Here is a 17026-nt window from a genome sequence, read left to right on the forward strand (position 1 = left end):
AGGGGTAGTGCCCCTATTAGTAGGAGGAATAGTATCCCATCATTGGTATAAGTGGAAGAAACCGTGCCCCATTGTTGGTGTCGGTGGGAGTAACCGTGCCTCATATCAGTGGAAGGAATAGTGCCCCAAGGGCCAGATAGAAGCTAGCAAAGGGCCACATCTGGCCCTTGGGCCGCAGTTTGGAGACCCCTGGTCTAGAGGATATTGATTATGAGGGAAGATTATGAGCACTGAACTTGTTCTCTCTGGAAAGGAGATGCTTGAGAGGGGATATGATTTCAATGTACAAATACCGTACCTTAATGTGATTTTAATAAATGAAAGTTTGTATATGAGAGAGGAAAAAATCAATAAAGAGATTTAAAAAAAACAAATACCGTACTTGTGACCCCACAATAGGGATAACAATTTTCAGCGAAAGGGAATTTGAAGACTTGCGGCCATTCGCTTAAATTTAGAAGAAAAGTGGTTTAACCTTAAACTATGTAGAGGTTTCTTTTACTGTAAGAGTGGTAAGGATGTGGCATTCCCTTCCACAGGCAGTGGTTTCAGCAGGGGACATCGATAATTAAAAAAAAAAATATTAGGTAGGCACCTAAACGTCCTCCACATACAGGGATATACAATGTAATACTGCCATAAAAGCACGCGCATACACAGGTTAGGCTTGTGTTTTTTCAAGCTTACCAACTATGTCTGACCTAAGGGATAGATTTATTTATTTTCTTTTTATGGTTGTATGCATGCTGGGGTGGTTTTAACAATAAATGGCAATCTACCACAACATGTGTATTGTATTGTATCGCACAACAGTGTAAATGCAATCTAAATGTTCTCTGCCAATTCAGGTACTGCTGTCTCACTTATTTAATACAAAACCTATAGTGGTGTGTGCCACTCATATCTCCTGGCCTAGCATTGCTTGTCTAGCAGAAGTTATCTTGTTCAGAGGTGGTTGAACTGTTTTTTCACCCCTGATAAAGCCGAGGAAAGTATATCGGAGCTGGAGAAAATTATTATTTCTAAGTTTATCTGTATGACCCGAGGCTATGCCATAAGGTGCTATATATATGGTTTCATTCCTGGAATGTATAATTATTGTCTAGGTTTTGGCATATATAAAATTAATCTATTTCACTAGAAATTTGCATGTAGCTTAGACACTGTTGCGAATAAAAGTGAGGTGGTTCTCTACTCCTGTCCTCAGGACCCACTAACAGGCCAGGTTTTAAGTATTACCCTGGGGAGATGCAGACTAGAATTCTGCAATCGCTGAGCAGCAAATTATATCACTTGTGATGTATTTCAGTTATCTTGTAAACCTGGTCGGTTAGTGGGTCCTGAGGACAGGAGTTGAGAACCATTGGCCTAGAGGTACCGTATGTTGAATGCTTCTCCAACAATGACTGAATATGGAACTGACCTCTAATGGAGAAGGGACACATTTTACATTGTAAACAAAAAATGTAACGCTAATGAACTCAAGAAATACAATGTATGATACCATGTGAGGAAACAACATTCATAGTGTATGTGCACATACGAGAACTACCAATAAAAATTAGGTAGCCAAAAACAAAATTCAATGTGATATAAAACGTTACAAAGTCTATAGCCAAAACGTTGAGTGAACATCAATTAGAAGATTGGTGCAGTGCGTAGGATGGACTGATGTCCAGTAGTTTAAATAAAACAGGTGATCGAGTTGTCTGTAGAGATCTGTGAAGATCACAATCACATCAGATATAGGGTAAGTATAAACACGCTTACCGGATAGGTTGGACTCTAATACTATACAGCAGAGAGTCAATCAGACGTTGTGGTCATTGGAAACCGGGACCACTACAACCGGAATGGAACCGTTGTTGTAATTAGGACTCCAACTGGCGTGGACATCAGGAACCAACGATATTCAGACAGCGTGCTGTGTAACCGCCACAGATTCCAGGTGTAATCCTCAAGCCGTATATCCAGGAGTACAGGAATGGACGTAGCTGAAGCTCCAATTGGACCATGGGATAAATGATAGGGTTGTCCCGATACCACTTTTTTGAGACCGAGTACAAGTACCGATACTTTTTTTTAATGTCATGTGACAGTATTTTATTTTTTACAGTGATTTTTTTTTTTGTTTTTTGGGGGGAAGGTGGATTGTCGGTGTGTTTTTTTATTTACATTTTATTTTTAATATTTATTGCAATTTTTTTTTTTTTTTTTTAATCAGCCCTGTTGGGGGTCTTTGGAGAGATATCAGGGGTCTTAACAGACCTCTGACATCTCCCCTTTAAGACAGAGAAAGGGACTAAGGACACAGATTCCCTGGTCCCTTTCTCAGCAGCCTCAGCTAAAATGAATGGAGGGAGACTCCTCTCCATTCATAAACTGCAGCATCGTAATCACAGGTTACGATGCTCAGTTATGTGAATGGACAGAAGTCAGTGATCACTGACTCTGTCCATTCGGAAAAAGGTAGAAGCCGGGTTTAGAGGCTCCTACCTCCGCCCTCCCCCCTGACAGATTGAGGCGGGAGAGCGGCACGGACAGACGGAGAAGACTGCACGGAGGACGGAGAGCTGCACGGACAGACGGGGGGGAGCGGCACAGACGGACGGGGGGAGAGCTGCACCGATGGATGGAGAAGATGGCACGGAGGGGGGAGAGCGGCACGAATGGACGGGGGGAGAGCGGCACGGATAATCGGGGGGAGAGTAGCACGGATGGACGGAGAAGATGGCAAGGAGGGGGAGAGCTGCACGAATGGAGCGGCGGAGAGCGGCACGGACAGGGGGGGGGGGGGTTTAGAGCTGCACGGACGGGGGAAAAGACAGCATGGAGGGGAGAAGACTACCAATTCCCCTGCCTGCCAGGTATCGGGTGAGGCATCGGAGCATTTCCCCCGAGTACAAGTACTCGGGGAAATGCTCGGTATCGGTTCCGATACCGATACTAGTATCGGTATCGGGACATCCCTAATAAATGATATAAAAAAATTGAAAAAAGGGGCTCCAATTGCGCAGGTCAATTAAACCAGTAAAGTTTTATTATTTTTTATTTTTTTTTATTAAAAGTCATACATAAATTATGACATGGATAAAAGTGATCACATAAAAAGACTGGCCGAAACGCGTTGGGTATTGCCATTGAGCACCCCATATTGCTTTTTATGTGATCACTTTTCTCCATGTCATAATTTTTTATGTATGACTTTTAATAAAAAACCTTTACTGGTTTAATTGTCCTGCGTATTGGAGCCCCTTTTTTCTATTTTTTATATCATTTATCCCATGGTCCAATTGGAGCTTCAGCTACGTCCATTCCTGTACTCCTGCATATACGGCTTGAGGATTACACCTGGAATCTGTGGCGGTTACACAGCACGCTGTCTGAATATGGTTGGTACCTGATGTCCACGCCAGTTGGAGTCCTAATTACAACAACGGTTCCATTCCGATTGTAGTGGTCCCGGTTTCCAATGACCACAACAACCTCTGCTGTATAGTATTAGAGTCCAACCTATCCGGTAAGCGTGTTTATACTTACCCTATATCTGATGTGATTGTGATCTTCACAGATCTCTACAGACAACTCGATCACCTGTTTTATTTAAACTACTGGACATCAGTCCATCCTACGCACTGCACCAATCTTCTAATTGATGTTCACTCAACGTTTTGGCTATAGACTTTGTAACGTTTTATATCGCATTGAATTTTGTTTTTGGCTACCTAATTTTTATTGGTAGTTCTCGTAGGTGCACATACACTATGAATGTTGTTGCCTCACATGGTATCATACATTGTATTTCTTGAGTTCATTGGCGCTACATTTTTTGTTTACTATTTACCGGCTTTGTTTGTTTGCATGTAGCAGCTTATTCAATATATTCGGAGTTGGCGCCGATTTTTTCCTACTCTCACACATTTTACATTTACTTGTATTACATATTCTTAGTTTATATGGCTATAGTAATTAAAATAGTAATTAAAATGGATGTATAAGGGGGTACTTGTTGCACTTTAAAGTACCTGAACGCATGCTTCATAGGTACTTTTTTCTGGGCTCTTTATTTATTGTCTTAATTTGTGAGTTACTGCCCTGGAGCAGTTATATAAACTGTGCAATTTCCAGGTCAGTAACTCCGCTGAGTATGGAAGCCAGGACGAGGATGATGATATGCACCTCTGAAAAACGCTTGGCCATGGCCTTTTCTCTATTTCTGACATTACGTGTTCCTTTGAGCACAGATGTGGACAATTCTAATGTGAAGTGCATCCCAGATTAACACTTATCGCTTCTTATAGTGACACTATCTTACATTCACATCCAGAGAGATACCAGGGGGCCTACAGAGGTAGACATTGCCTGTGCTAAGGCACTTAATATGCAGACACTACAAGAGAATTTCTGCTGTGTCTGTGCACCTATGTTTTACAAAAACAATGTTTGCAGCCATCAAAAAATATATAAATTCTAACAACTTTTTCTCAGGGTCCTGTGCTGATTGGAAGTTCTCAAGGTGGAGTTAACATTGAAGATGTTGCTGCTGAAAACCCAGATGCTATTGTGAAAGAGCCGATTGACATTGTAGAAGGCATCCAAAAAGAACAAGCTGTTAGGGTAAGTGTGTCATTGTTATAGAAGCCTTAAGCTTGGGTACACACAGGTCGAAAATGGTAGACTTTCAGTCTGTGTGTACAGCTCCTTCTCCAAAAGAAGCCTGTCTCACAACTGGCTTCTGTCGACTGATCATGGTTGATCACTGTGTTTGGGGGGTGGTGTGTGGGGGGGCTGGGGCAGTTCCCCCCCCCCCCCCTGTCAGAACACAATAGCTCAGCAGGGAGATCGCCACGCTAACATAGGATGGGTTAGTATGGCCACCTGTAAAGCCTCTTTTTTTTACACTGGCAAAGTCTGCCAGTGGATCTGCCTGCCCCAGAGGCTGTGCTGATCCCAGACAGGTTCATGTCCACTCCACTGATGCAGAGTAGACACAGCCCACTGTCCTGTATGGGCTGTCGAATGGAAACAGACCACCTGTCTGTTTTCATCCAACGGTCATCCAATCCGCCAGACGGATGGGGGAACATCTGTTTTTAATGATCAGATTAGATGTCGGCAGTAGTCATCTGCCGCTCCATAAAGAGCAATGGATGGTACAATCGGGGTCTGCCTGAAAAAATTGACAGACCTGATTGGACTGTCCGTGTGAAAGGAGGCCTCGTTTATTTATTTTTTCATTTGGACCCAGCATTAGGCTGGGCTCATACCTATGTATCTGTTGTCGTGCATTTTCTTTGCTGAACCCTTGTAACGTGTCCATCGATGAAAAAATGGACGTGTGTGTGTGTGTGTGTTTGTTTTTTTATATTGCCAACGTCATTCATTTTATCTGACCTGATACCATTGGCCCTCGTTCACATTGGATCGATTTTGTCATGCGATTTGACAGGTCAAATTGCATAAGTTGCTGCCTATTGACAGCAATGGCACCGCTCCAATCGGTGCAACAGCAACTTTGCACCGATTTGCAAAAGTAGTTCCTGCACTACATTTGACGATTATGGGTGCGACTTCAATAGACATCTGTGCATGAAGCATAGATGTCTTATAAGTCGCACTGTCTTACAGCTTTTAAATTGTTCAATTACATATGAAGTCACATGATTTCAAAGGCACATCAATGTGAAAAAAAAAATGCTTTTTCATCTGAACTACTGCTGAATTGGTCTTTAAGGCTGTGACACCATTGGGGAGATTTCCTTTACTGACCTTGTTAAGCCCATGCTAGAAATAAGGCATGCAATTGTAGATGGGTTGAGAAACAGACCACAAAAAATAAATAAGAGAATGTATCCCCCCCCCCCCCCCCACTTTTCTGTTGGAAAGATTGCCCATCACTCCCTGTCTCCCAATTGAGATAAAGATGTTAGTAAAAACCTAACAGAGGTTCTGAGGCTTCCCCACTATTTTCAAATGAAATGAGAGGTTTTAGGCTTATCGTAAGAAAATGTATTCATTGTTCGTTTCTGCTAAGATATGTTGTAGAATGTAATATCTCCTCATGAATGGATATGTTGTCTCCTAAATCCTCTTGGCTCCTTTTTTATCTGTGTATAAATTGCCATGGGACTCTGTCAAGCTTATTGCACCATTGAACTCTAGGACAATGATTGAATACCCTCCAGCCATTTAATATTTTATTAACATTAAAAAAATGAACTCTACCACATGATGTTAGAAGTTGCTTTAGCAGTAAAGAAATTACAATCTGGGTACACAAGAGAATAAGGCAATATTTCATTATTTAAAGTCGGTAAGCTTTTGGAAGTGGTGATGGCATAATCCCCTAAAGAAAGTGATATCAAATAATCAGTTATGTTTATAAGAAAGAACTTTGTGTTTTCTCTCCTTGATTGCTTCAATACATTGTTTACTTTATACCTTTTAAACTATAGTAATGCTTCCAAATCATGTAAATCATCACAGTGCTAGTGGAGAAACGAAAAATAAGTATGTTTTCCATGGGAATTTAGCTGACTAAACAGACCGTTGTTTATCTTGTTTTAATTTTCTGTTTCTTTTGTGTATTTTCAGCTTGCACAGAAAATGGGTTTCCCAGAGAACATTGTAAATGAGGCGGCTGTGTGCATGATCAACTTGTATAATCTGTTTATGAAGTATGATGCTACAATGGTGGAAATTAACCCCATGGTAGAAGATGCTTCAGGAGTAGGTAAGCCATGCAAGCCTTCAAGAACACTCTGCAGTTTGAGTTTTGAACAAAGGCCATCTTTAAAATGTATGGCGAGGGTGAAACAAAAAAATATATGCATAGATTGCTGCAATACAGGATCGTGAGACTTGCCTTCTGATGCCAGGAGTCAAGTATGCTCTAAACTTTGAGCTGAAAACACAGGTTTTTAGTGCCACAGAGGCATTCACTCAAACAGGAATTTAGAAGTTCTGTAGATCAACAGCTATTTTGTGTACTTGTCGTTTTTAAAAGAGACACATAATGGGGAAATGTTTATGCATTATAGAAAAATGCTGAATTGTTTTTTCACTACATTAAGATAAGAAACCTCCTCCTGCTTTTTCTGCCCCCCCAATCCCTAGACACTTTACCTGTATCCTCTTTTGCTCCAGCACTGTCCTTGGCTGCAGCAGTTCCCTTCCTGCTGATTCCCTCTTCTCATTGGCTGAGCCAAAACACTGTCTTATGGATGCATAGAGCAGGGCTTGGGAGCAAGCACACACCAGTGCCCCCATAGCAAGCGGCTTGCTTTTGGGGGAACTGGTCAAGGGAGAGGAGCCAGGAGTGACAGCAGGGGACCCGACAAGCGGAGGATTGGAGTTGCTCTGTGAAAAACCATTGCACAGAGCAGGAATGTATCACATGTTTGTTATTAAAAAAAATAAAAAAAAGCAGAACCTTTTTAATACTACTTTTAAATTTTATTACAGAAAACAAAGTAATATATTGACTCGTACTTATTTAATATCTGCACTGAATTGTCTTGTCATTTACACTTCAGAAGTTTCTCAGTGGAACTTGACATTACACATCCAAAGTCTGCCGGTGAGCAGATGTCATGCTTTTTAAATGAAAGGTCTTTAAATGTCTCCTAGATAAATTATACACACAACAGATTATGAGGGATTCTCATATCGAATACCAGGAGAGCAAATGTCACATTATAATGCTGTTGTGCTGACGCAATACATCTGTAAAATTAATTGTCATAACTGCTGAGCACGAGCTGGGGTTCTGTTGAATATGTTCACTCTGTGTACTATTTTCTAAATGTAGTGGCCATTTCTGCCGTTATGATCTATTGCTTTTGCTAATCTGCCCTCAAGTACTTAAATTCTGAAAGCAGTATAGACAGTAAAGCTACCGGTATATCTGCTAAGCAGGACCTTCTTTTACATCAGAGCTTGGGTCAGTGTCCTGATTGAAACCGCTGATTTGAGGCTTGTGTTTATATACGAAAGTGGGCAAATCACTGTGTTTTAGTGTACTCGTTAACATGCAGAGCTCTGAGAAGCCCGTCATGAATATCTATGGTTACAGTTTATTGGCTGTGGTTAAATTGGCTTCCAGCTGATAATCACTGGCTTCTGGCACTAAGCACAATGCTGACTTACATGATAGAATAAGAGATACAAACTGATGCTTTTTGTCTGAACACTGCATTTTAAAGACAGAAGTCAACGACTGTGAAAAAAAATTAGGTTTTGGTTTCGTTCACCAGCTTGCTCTTTATATCTGTTAATACTCCAGCATTGCTTTCCCTGTGCAGTCTGTGCTTCCACAAGGTTGTTACAGAAGTGTCTCTTCCCAATTATTAATGTATTCTACTTCTTCATGGGGCATTTTTAGTTTTATGACTGCAACACAGTTAGGGCCTGTGTTAACAGGCTTTGGTTTGTGTTCATGGCATCGGTTTAAGATGCTTTTGAGATCACTCAGAATTCGACAGGTTCATTTGATCTGCAGTGACTTCTTTCTGACCTGCTTCAAACTGGTTGTGCATTTTGCATACATTTTTGTATGGGAATGCAAGACCCGCCTATTTTTTTACATTAGAAATCTCAAAAATAATGATAAATCATTAAAAAATAATTGCTTGCATTGTGGACAATCCACATCTTGTGGCAGGTGACGTGGCCATGTGACGTGGCAGATGGACAATCTACAACTTGTGCCAGGTGACGTGGCAAGTGGACAATTCACAGCTTGTGGCAGGTGATGTGGCAAGTGACACGCTAAATACAAGTAACTGCTTCTCTCTCAGCTGCTGCTACTCACTCTCGTCTCACAAAATGGCCAAAATGGTTAAATAATACTGTTTGTTGACCTTAGGGAGGGTCTTATGATGATTCTTGACTAAACGCTTATAGACGCAAACATGGTAAAACGCTGCTAAACGCAGCGGCAAAACGCCGGTTTCAGCCTTTAAAAACATGTGTTCAGCAGAGTTTGCACCGGCGTCTCTTGTGCATGGGGCCTTACTTATGTATGTTTTTCTTGCTATTAGGCTTGTGCACATGTTGCAAGCAAGTCCTAGCATAAGGTAAAGTGTATTTCTACTTTTGCAGTCAGTTACTATATATTATGTATTCCCACTCGCACGGCATACCCAAATATAAAACAAAAAAGAAAATCACCTTTTTAGGCATTTGATTGGAGCAGGCATTGGGCAGACTGTACATTTTTAAATGGGAGGATACACCGTCTGTCCCCCTCTGACAAAAAAGGGCCACACTGAGTTTCCCCTCAATGTACAATGCAGATGCTTCTAGATTATTATTTTATTTTTTTTAACCCTTTGTTAGGACACAGTATTGAGTTTTGGCCAGCACAGTACAGACAGAGTTATTCATGGTAAACATTACCTCTCCAGCCTCCTCTGCATAGCAGAAGAAGACTTATGTTTTGGACTTTTCAGAAAGGTCAAGTAAATTATAAGCAACAATTTTTAACATGCCAATTTATGCTATGTGAATAGGAACATGTAACATTTATAAAGCAGGTGTTATGCTAGTTTGGCTGCAAAAGTGGAAATCGACTTTAGCCTAGGTTCACACTGATGCGGGTTTAAACTTGCATGATTTCAAACCTGCATGTCGGTCCCCCTTCGGGAGAGATTTGAGAGACATCTGTGCAGGTTCCTGCACAGATGTCTCCTGAAATCGCCCCTGAAGTCGCCAAAAGTAGTGTAGGAACTACTTTTGTGAATCCATCTAGCACCACAAAGTCGGCGTCACACTGATTCAGACGGTGTCATTGCCGACAATAGGCAGCAATTTGACATGCGATTTTGATGCATGTGAAAACGGCCTGATGTGAACGTGGGGATCAAGCGGTGGTTGTCTGGGAAATATAATTAAAAGTCAGCAGCTACAAATACTGCGCTGCTGTCTTTTTTTTTTTTTTTTTTTTTTTTCTTTTCTTCAAATCTTATATTTAAAGAAACATGGGAACACGGTTCACAGCCATGGTTACATGTGAATGGTGAGAAGACATCAAATACGGTAAAATGTCTTAACATGACCTGGACTTAGCGGGTAGGTACAAAGAGAACAATGCAAATCCTCCATTTTGCTTTATTTCTTCCACCTTTTTTAGCCACAAGCCTATAGATGGAGGTTGTGTGGATTTCCAGCATAGGGGGGTGCAAGCTTTGGCTGCATCGAGGCGGTGGCGGGTTAGTGATATATTTTTTTATTTTTATTTTTTTATATATTTTCTGTGGAATGTTGGAGGCATGGAGCATGCTGACTTTTTAATAAAAGGACACTTGCCTGTCCAGGGATCCAGCACCATCCTCACCCGGCCTAGTTCCTCACTATTCTTCATAGCTCGGTGCCCACTGCACATGTGTGAGTCACCCTCTGTCTTGTGAATGGTCCCGCAGTCTTTTGGGACCTGTGACATGTCCCAGAAGACTGCGGGGTGGGTGGGGGGATGAGACCTTCGCTCAGATTGCCTATATCCCCACAAAAATGTGCCAAATGTTGAAGAGGCGTAGGGGTGAAGTTACTTTAAGCAAGAGTTTGTCTTGCTCTTGGTACTGTTATTTTTTGCCTTTTGCCTTTTTTTTATTTTGCGCCTTACCAGTGTGCTACTTTTGTAATGCTTTGTACCTGTTCGATTTTTTTTTTGTTATTGGTCTCATGAATCATGTGATATGGTGACTAGTAAAAGGCAAGTCCTGATGGATATTGGTACATGCCTTGCAATGGCTAAATACTTGTTTTACTGTTTCACATATTTTGTCTATGCCACAATACTGTGTATTCATATTTATAGTCTATAGCTATACGCTGTAAAGGATTATAGATGGCCAGCAACCTGCACAAGAAATTGTACACGGTGAAAAAGCGATTTCTGCCATGTAAGGAAATCCTTTACAGCCATATGTACACACATTGATGCACCAAATTTTCCTCATCACATTAACTGACATCTGCCATTGTTTTTATGCTGATGTTGAATATTCCCCAGACCTATCCATATTTAGTTGTGTGTTTTGCTTGGTTATACCTGAAAATAACTAGGAGATTTGATTATTTAGTAGTTAATTTAAAAAGGCACTTTCCGAACCATTTTCTGCCTACAGCAGAATGATTGCCAATATGTAATGGTTGTTTATCATTTCTCCCTTCTGTGCCTCTGTGCTACGCCACTGGTTCTACTTCTGTTCAGATGTTTGAGTGGCTTGCCTGCACACACTTCTTGAATGCGTCTGACTCATCCTCCATAGCGGGGCACAGTGGATGGCTGAAACTAAGATAATTGGAAAATTTCATGCTACAAAACAAACCTTTTGTAGAGGATGCATACTTGTTTTTAAACGTAGCCTTAAAAAGACTACAATATTCAGCATGTTACTTTGATGATTTATTTCACAATGGAAAAGCAATTTTACACACAAAGATATCTTTATTTTTTATTCCATACCATTCCTTGTATAGTATTAGTTTGAATGTGGCTATAAATATACATTTAACAAATAAGTCACATTGAAATAGAAGATAAGGTACTGGAATAAGGGCAGTTTTGTAAGGAAACCCCAAGTGTATGCATAATAAAACTTTGACACTTTCTCTTATCGTCCATGGACAGACACGGCTCCTTAAATCTTGACAAGTGGGTTATGTTCCTGTTCACAGGAGAGGACTAGGCAGAAACATGTTAGATAATTAAATACATGTTACTTTAACAGAGTTGAACAGCCCCGCCCAGGGGGCGGTCCCTCCATACATAACCCTCCTCCCTGCAGTATGCAGCCTCAGTTTCTTTCTGCCTAGCAAGGAGGACGTATAGCTCCCTTTTTGGGCCCAGCGCCCTGAGTACATTTTTTTTATTTTTTTCAGGAAAGAATCTTCTATCAACTGTCGGCTGAGACAAGCTGGATATTATAGATCATGGGTCTTCAAACTATGGCCCTCCAGGTGTTCAGGAACTACAATTCCCATCATGCCTAGTTATGTCTGTGAATGTCAGAGTTTTACAATGCCTCATGGGAAGTGTAGTTCCGTAACAGCTGGAGGGCCATAGTTTGAGGATCCCTGTTATAGATCCTTGTAGTCTACTCAGTCCAGGCCCCGAAGGTGAGCACACTTTTGCAAAGAGGCTGGGTCTGACACGACATACCCCATGACTCCTGGGGTGGCCGGTGAGCTTCTGCTCTGAGGTCCACATATGACTGGGCTGTGGTGTTGTCTCACTCACAGTGGACCGGGCCGACGGCTACCTCCAACGCAGTTGTATGCCTGTCAGGAATGCGTCAGTGGGTGCTCGCGTGGACGGGTAAGTACAGTCCCTCCCGCTTAGGCGGGTTTGGTACGGCTGCGCATTCCTGGGGTTCAGGGGTGCTCCTGTTCTCTGTCCCCTGCTCTGTCATAGTTCCCTCTGCTGTCTATTGCTGCCGGGGTGGACCTGGTATTTGGCCTTCAGTCACGTCGCGACACTTTGCCGCCATTTTTTGTAGCCGGCTGCTTCCATTAGGAATTCCCATTGGCGATGATTTTGTTGTGGCCACGCTATGGCGCAGTTTACTATTGCTGGCGGCCATGTTTCTGTGGCCGTTCCTGCTCTGAGACGTCCGGCAGCCATTTTGGAGGTGATTTTGCCTCTAGTGCTAAGCTTATCAGCGTGCAGCACAGATCTCCTCATGATGTTTTGAGCAGCTATACCTCACAGCATTTCTCCTCACAAGCACACGCTGTGTTCTGAGGTAGGCAGTGGCGCTGAACGGTCTCCTCCGGTGATTGGTGAGTCCCCTGGGTGACCCCCGGTCAGTGCAGCATGGAGGGTGGTATTTTTTCAGGTCTGAAATAGGTCCCTGAGAGCTGTCTAATGGAATCGGTGTCTTGTTCTTCCTCTCAAAACATGCCAGAGGTGGCTGCTGCAGCTCCTGCACCTGCGGTTTATGGACACTTTTGTTGGAGCGGTGTGTGGGTGTTCAGGGGGGGTAAATTGTGCCCCCTCTCCCCCACCATCCCATAGGGCAGGGGTGCCCAACCAGTGGCCGGGGGGGCCACATGTGGCCCTTAGAGCCCTCTGATGTGGCCCACGATCTCCTGCTCTGGGATGCAATAGAATGGAATACTGTTATTAAAGGTCAGTTTATTACTAAAATCACTGTGTGTGTGTGTGTGTGTATATGTGTATATATATATATATATATATATATATATATATATATATATATATATATATATATATATATATATATATATATATGTGTGTGTGTGTGTGTGTGTGTGTGTGTGTGTGTGTGTGTGTGTGTGTGTGTATATATATATATATATATATATATGTATATATATATATATATATATATATATATATATATATATATATATATATATATATAATGTGTGTGTGTGTGTGTGTATATATATATATATATATATATATATATATATATATATAGGCATATCTTTTCTGGGCTGCTTTCAAACTGATCTGCAGGTGCAGAGCAGTTTACCTGTGGGTTACCTACAATGAGCCATAGACTTCTGTTATTACCTGTGAGTTTGAGCTTTCTAAAAGGGGCACCAAACCCGCAGTGCAGAAAAGCCAAAGGTACACTGCGTTGCACCCATGGTGCGGGTAAACCCCAGCGCATCAGTGTGAAAGCAGCCTTGGGCCGCTTTAATATGGTCAGTCCGACCAATTGGACCCTCCATTCTTCTCTAAGTAGTGGCAGACATAAACCGACTTGTGTTCTACCTCCAATATGATCTGCTAAAAAGTATTGTGGGCTGTGTCCGTGTCTGCTCTGCATATGCAGAGCAGACACGGATATGCCATCCACCCGCTCCACTCATTGTGGCCCACGACTGGTTACCAAGTCGCTTAAGTGGCCCTCGCTCTTCAAAAGGTTGGGCACCCCTGCCCTAGGGACTGCTCTGTCAGACTGGGACCTGGCTGTCACGTCCCTGGTTCTGTATTGTCTGTGTATGTGGACCAGAACCTTCCTTGTGAGGAGTCCCCCTCACTTGGGTTGGTATGGACATTGCAGTGGTGTAGTGGTTAACTCCCTCACCTGGCAACAGGAGAGTCACGGGTTCGAGTCTGGACTCCGACGCTAAACTACCTGGAGATTGCATGCTCTCTCCCTGTGTCTGCGTGGGCAGGGGCGGACTGACAACTCATGGGGCCCCCGGGCAATAGAAGATTATGGGGCCCCTCTGGCTTACAGATGGCCACCACGCCAGGAGGTAGTGCAGAGGCGGGCAGCTAAAATCTTGGGATATTCACATTAAAAGCATGTCATTTTCGGACATATCAGGGACAGATCAAAAAAAAACACAGATTTTTACATACTGTCCCTGGTTTTACTGAGCCTGGCAACCCGGATGGGGCCCCCTAGTGGCATGGGGCCCTCGGGCAGTGCCCGAGTGACTCAATGGTCAGTCCGCCCCTGTGCGTGGGTTTTCTCTGGGTATTCCGGTTTCCTCTCACACTGCAAAGACATGTGTGCATAACTCCCTTATGCTGCCTGGTGCAGCGGAGGTTTCCTCTGAGAGCTTGGTCTTTTTTTGCGCGCACAGATCGGAGGTTTACCTTATATTTTCTTTGACTAGTTCATTAATAAGGAATGGGAAAGGCCACAGAAGTCCTTGTAGTTCCTCAGCGCCCCGTGTTTCTGTACCCCTTTTGAGGAGTTAAAAAAAAATCTCCTCAGGTAGTGGCCCCCTGTGCCCGGTTCAATGGGGGTGACCGCTCTCCCTATAGAAGGGACCCCTGCCTTCAAGGACCTTACTGATAGGAGGTTTGAGGCATTGACACGCTCCATGTTTACCATGCTGGGGTCTGCATCGCGGCCTGTTGTGGTCGCACCCTTGGTGTCTCGGACACAGAGTGGGCAAGGTTTTGCACCTGACACTGGAGGAGCACCAGCTCCCTCCCTAATTTGTTAGACTGGCTGACCTGTTGGTCGAGGGCCTTGTATAGGTCTGTGATGTGGCACGGGATGGGGATGCTGCATACTTAATGCCCAGATGATTTTGTGCCGTCTGATTTGGGTAAAATGCTGGTCTGCTGACCAAGCATCCAAAAGAGCCCTGGCTGATTTACCCTTCAGGGGTGGGAGTTTTTTTTTTGGTACCTCGTTGGATGACATTATCAAGATGTCACTGGGGGTGAGAGCACTCTCCTCCCTCGATCCACCCGTGCGTGTTCCGGGTCCTTCATTTCCCGTTGAGAGGCGGTATTTTGACAGTCAGGGCACACAGGGAAATCCTTCAAGGCCGTCAAAGGCTCAGCTGGGGGATGGGAACATCCCTGGGTGCGTAGCCGCACCCACACCGCCTATGTATGTAGCCTTGCCTGGCCCGTCTCATGGGTGGGGCGACCGACGGCTTTGCAGGTTCTCAATTGAATTGTAGGAATATGTGGAGAGGATGGCTTTGTTTGTTGGATGGTGAAAGAATAAATATAATAAAAAATGAGAGTGACTGTCGGTCACCACTTACATAGTTAGTCAGGTTGAAAAAAAGACACAAGTCCATCCAGTTCAACCATAAAAAAAAAAAAAATAAATAAAATCGTACAATCCCATATACCCAATTCTATACCCACCTTTGATCTAGAGGAAGGCAAAACACCTCAGCAGAGCATGATCCAATTTGCTACAGCAGGGGAAAAAATTCCTTCCTGATCCCCCGAGAGGCAATCTGATTTTCCCTGGATCAACTTTACCTATAAATGTCAGTACCCAGTTATATTATGTACGTTTAGGAAAGCATCCAGGCCTTAAAGTAATCTACTGAGCTGGCCAGAACCATGTTCTGGAGAACAGCTCTTACTGTGAAGAAACCTTTCCGTATTTGGAGATGAAATATATTTTTCTCCTAGACGTAAAGAGTGCCCCCTTGTTTTTTGTGTTGACCGTAAAGTGAATAACTCAACACCAAGTTCACTATATGGACCCCTTATATATTTGTATGAATGAATGAATGAATGAATGAAAAATTTATATAGCGCGGCACATGCGAACTGAATCGCTTCTGGGCGCTAGTTGTTTGTGTCTCATGCCTTCAGAAAAGCAGGGTTTTGATCTGCTTTCTGAAAGACAGGTGGTTTTGCTCCAACCGAATGTTGGTTGGTAAAGCATTCCAAAGCCTGGGGCCCTGGAAAGCAAACCTTCTTTCTCCTTTGGATTTGTATTTGGTTTTAGGAACCTTGACCAGATTTTGGTCGGTGGATCGCAGAATGCGGTTGCAATTGTGCGGTTTGATCTTGTCGCATAGATATCTAGGAGCCTTCCCATGGATGCACTTATGTGTCAGGCAGAGTGCTTTGAATGCAATTCTGTCTTTCACTGGCAACCAGTGAAGGGATCTCAGTGAAGGTGAGATTGATTCCCAAGATTTTTTCCCAGTCACCAGTCTAGCGGCCGTATTCTGTACGACTTGAAGACGAGCGATTTGGTACTTGGGGAGCCCGAGGTAAAGGGCATTTGCATAGTCCAGTCTTGAATTCACGATTGTTCCCACCACGACTGCTACGTCTTCTTTGGGGATAAATGGAATAAGTCTGCGTAGTAGGCGCATCAAATGGTGCGATCCGCTGACTACTGACCCTATTTGTGCGTCCATTGTCATGAAGGTGTCAAACGTGACTCCTAGACTTTTGACTTTGGAGCTATGGGAGATGATTTGTCCCAGAATGGGCGATGGTGTCCAGTTTGTTGCCGGTTGTCTCTTCCGACTGGCATCGAACATGAAGAGTTCTGTTTTAGCGCTATTGAGTTTGAGATAACTCTTAGTCATCCAGTTTTCTATTGAAGAGAGACATTTCTCTAATCTGAGATGATGATCCTTTTTGTGGCAGATGCGAAAATACAACTGCGTATCGTCTGCATAAGAGTGATAGAGTAGTTCTTGGCTACTGATAATATCAAAGAGAGGACGAAGATAGATATTAAACAGCACCGGTGATAGGGGGGATCCTTGGGGGACCCCACATGGCACCGTGCGTTTTTCTGACGTGAAAGATCCCAGT

The 17026-nt window shown here is 43.1% G+C and overlaps 1 protein-coding gene across 1 annotated transcript in view; it reads left to right on the forward strand.

Annotated features, from left to right (window-relative positions):
- SUCLA2 (succinate-CoA ligase ADP-forming subunit beta) overlaps window positions 1–17026 on the forward strand; it is a 108045-nt gene that overhangs the window by 64583 nt on the left and 26436 nt on the right. The window contains exons 5-6 of the mRNA XM_040341247.1: window positions 4489–4617; window positions 6595–6733. Coding sequence (XP_040197181.1) covers window positions 4489–4617; window positions 6595–6733 — 268 coding nt within the window. The remainder of the gene's footprint in view (window positions 1–4488; window positions 4618–6594; window positions 6734–17026) is intronic.

This window comes from Rana temporaria, chromosome 2 (assembly GCF_905171775.1).
Source record: "Rana temporaria chromosome 2, aRanTem1.1, whole genome shotgun sequence".
Classification (NCBI taxonomy): domain Eukaryota; kingdom Metazoa; phylum Chordata; class Amphibia; order Anura; family Ranidae; genus Rana; species Rana temporaria.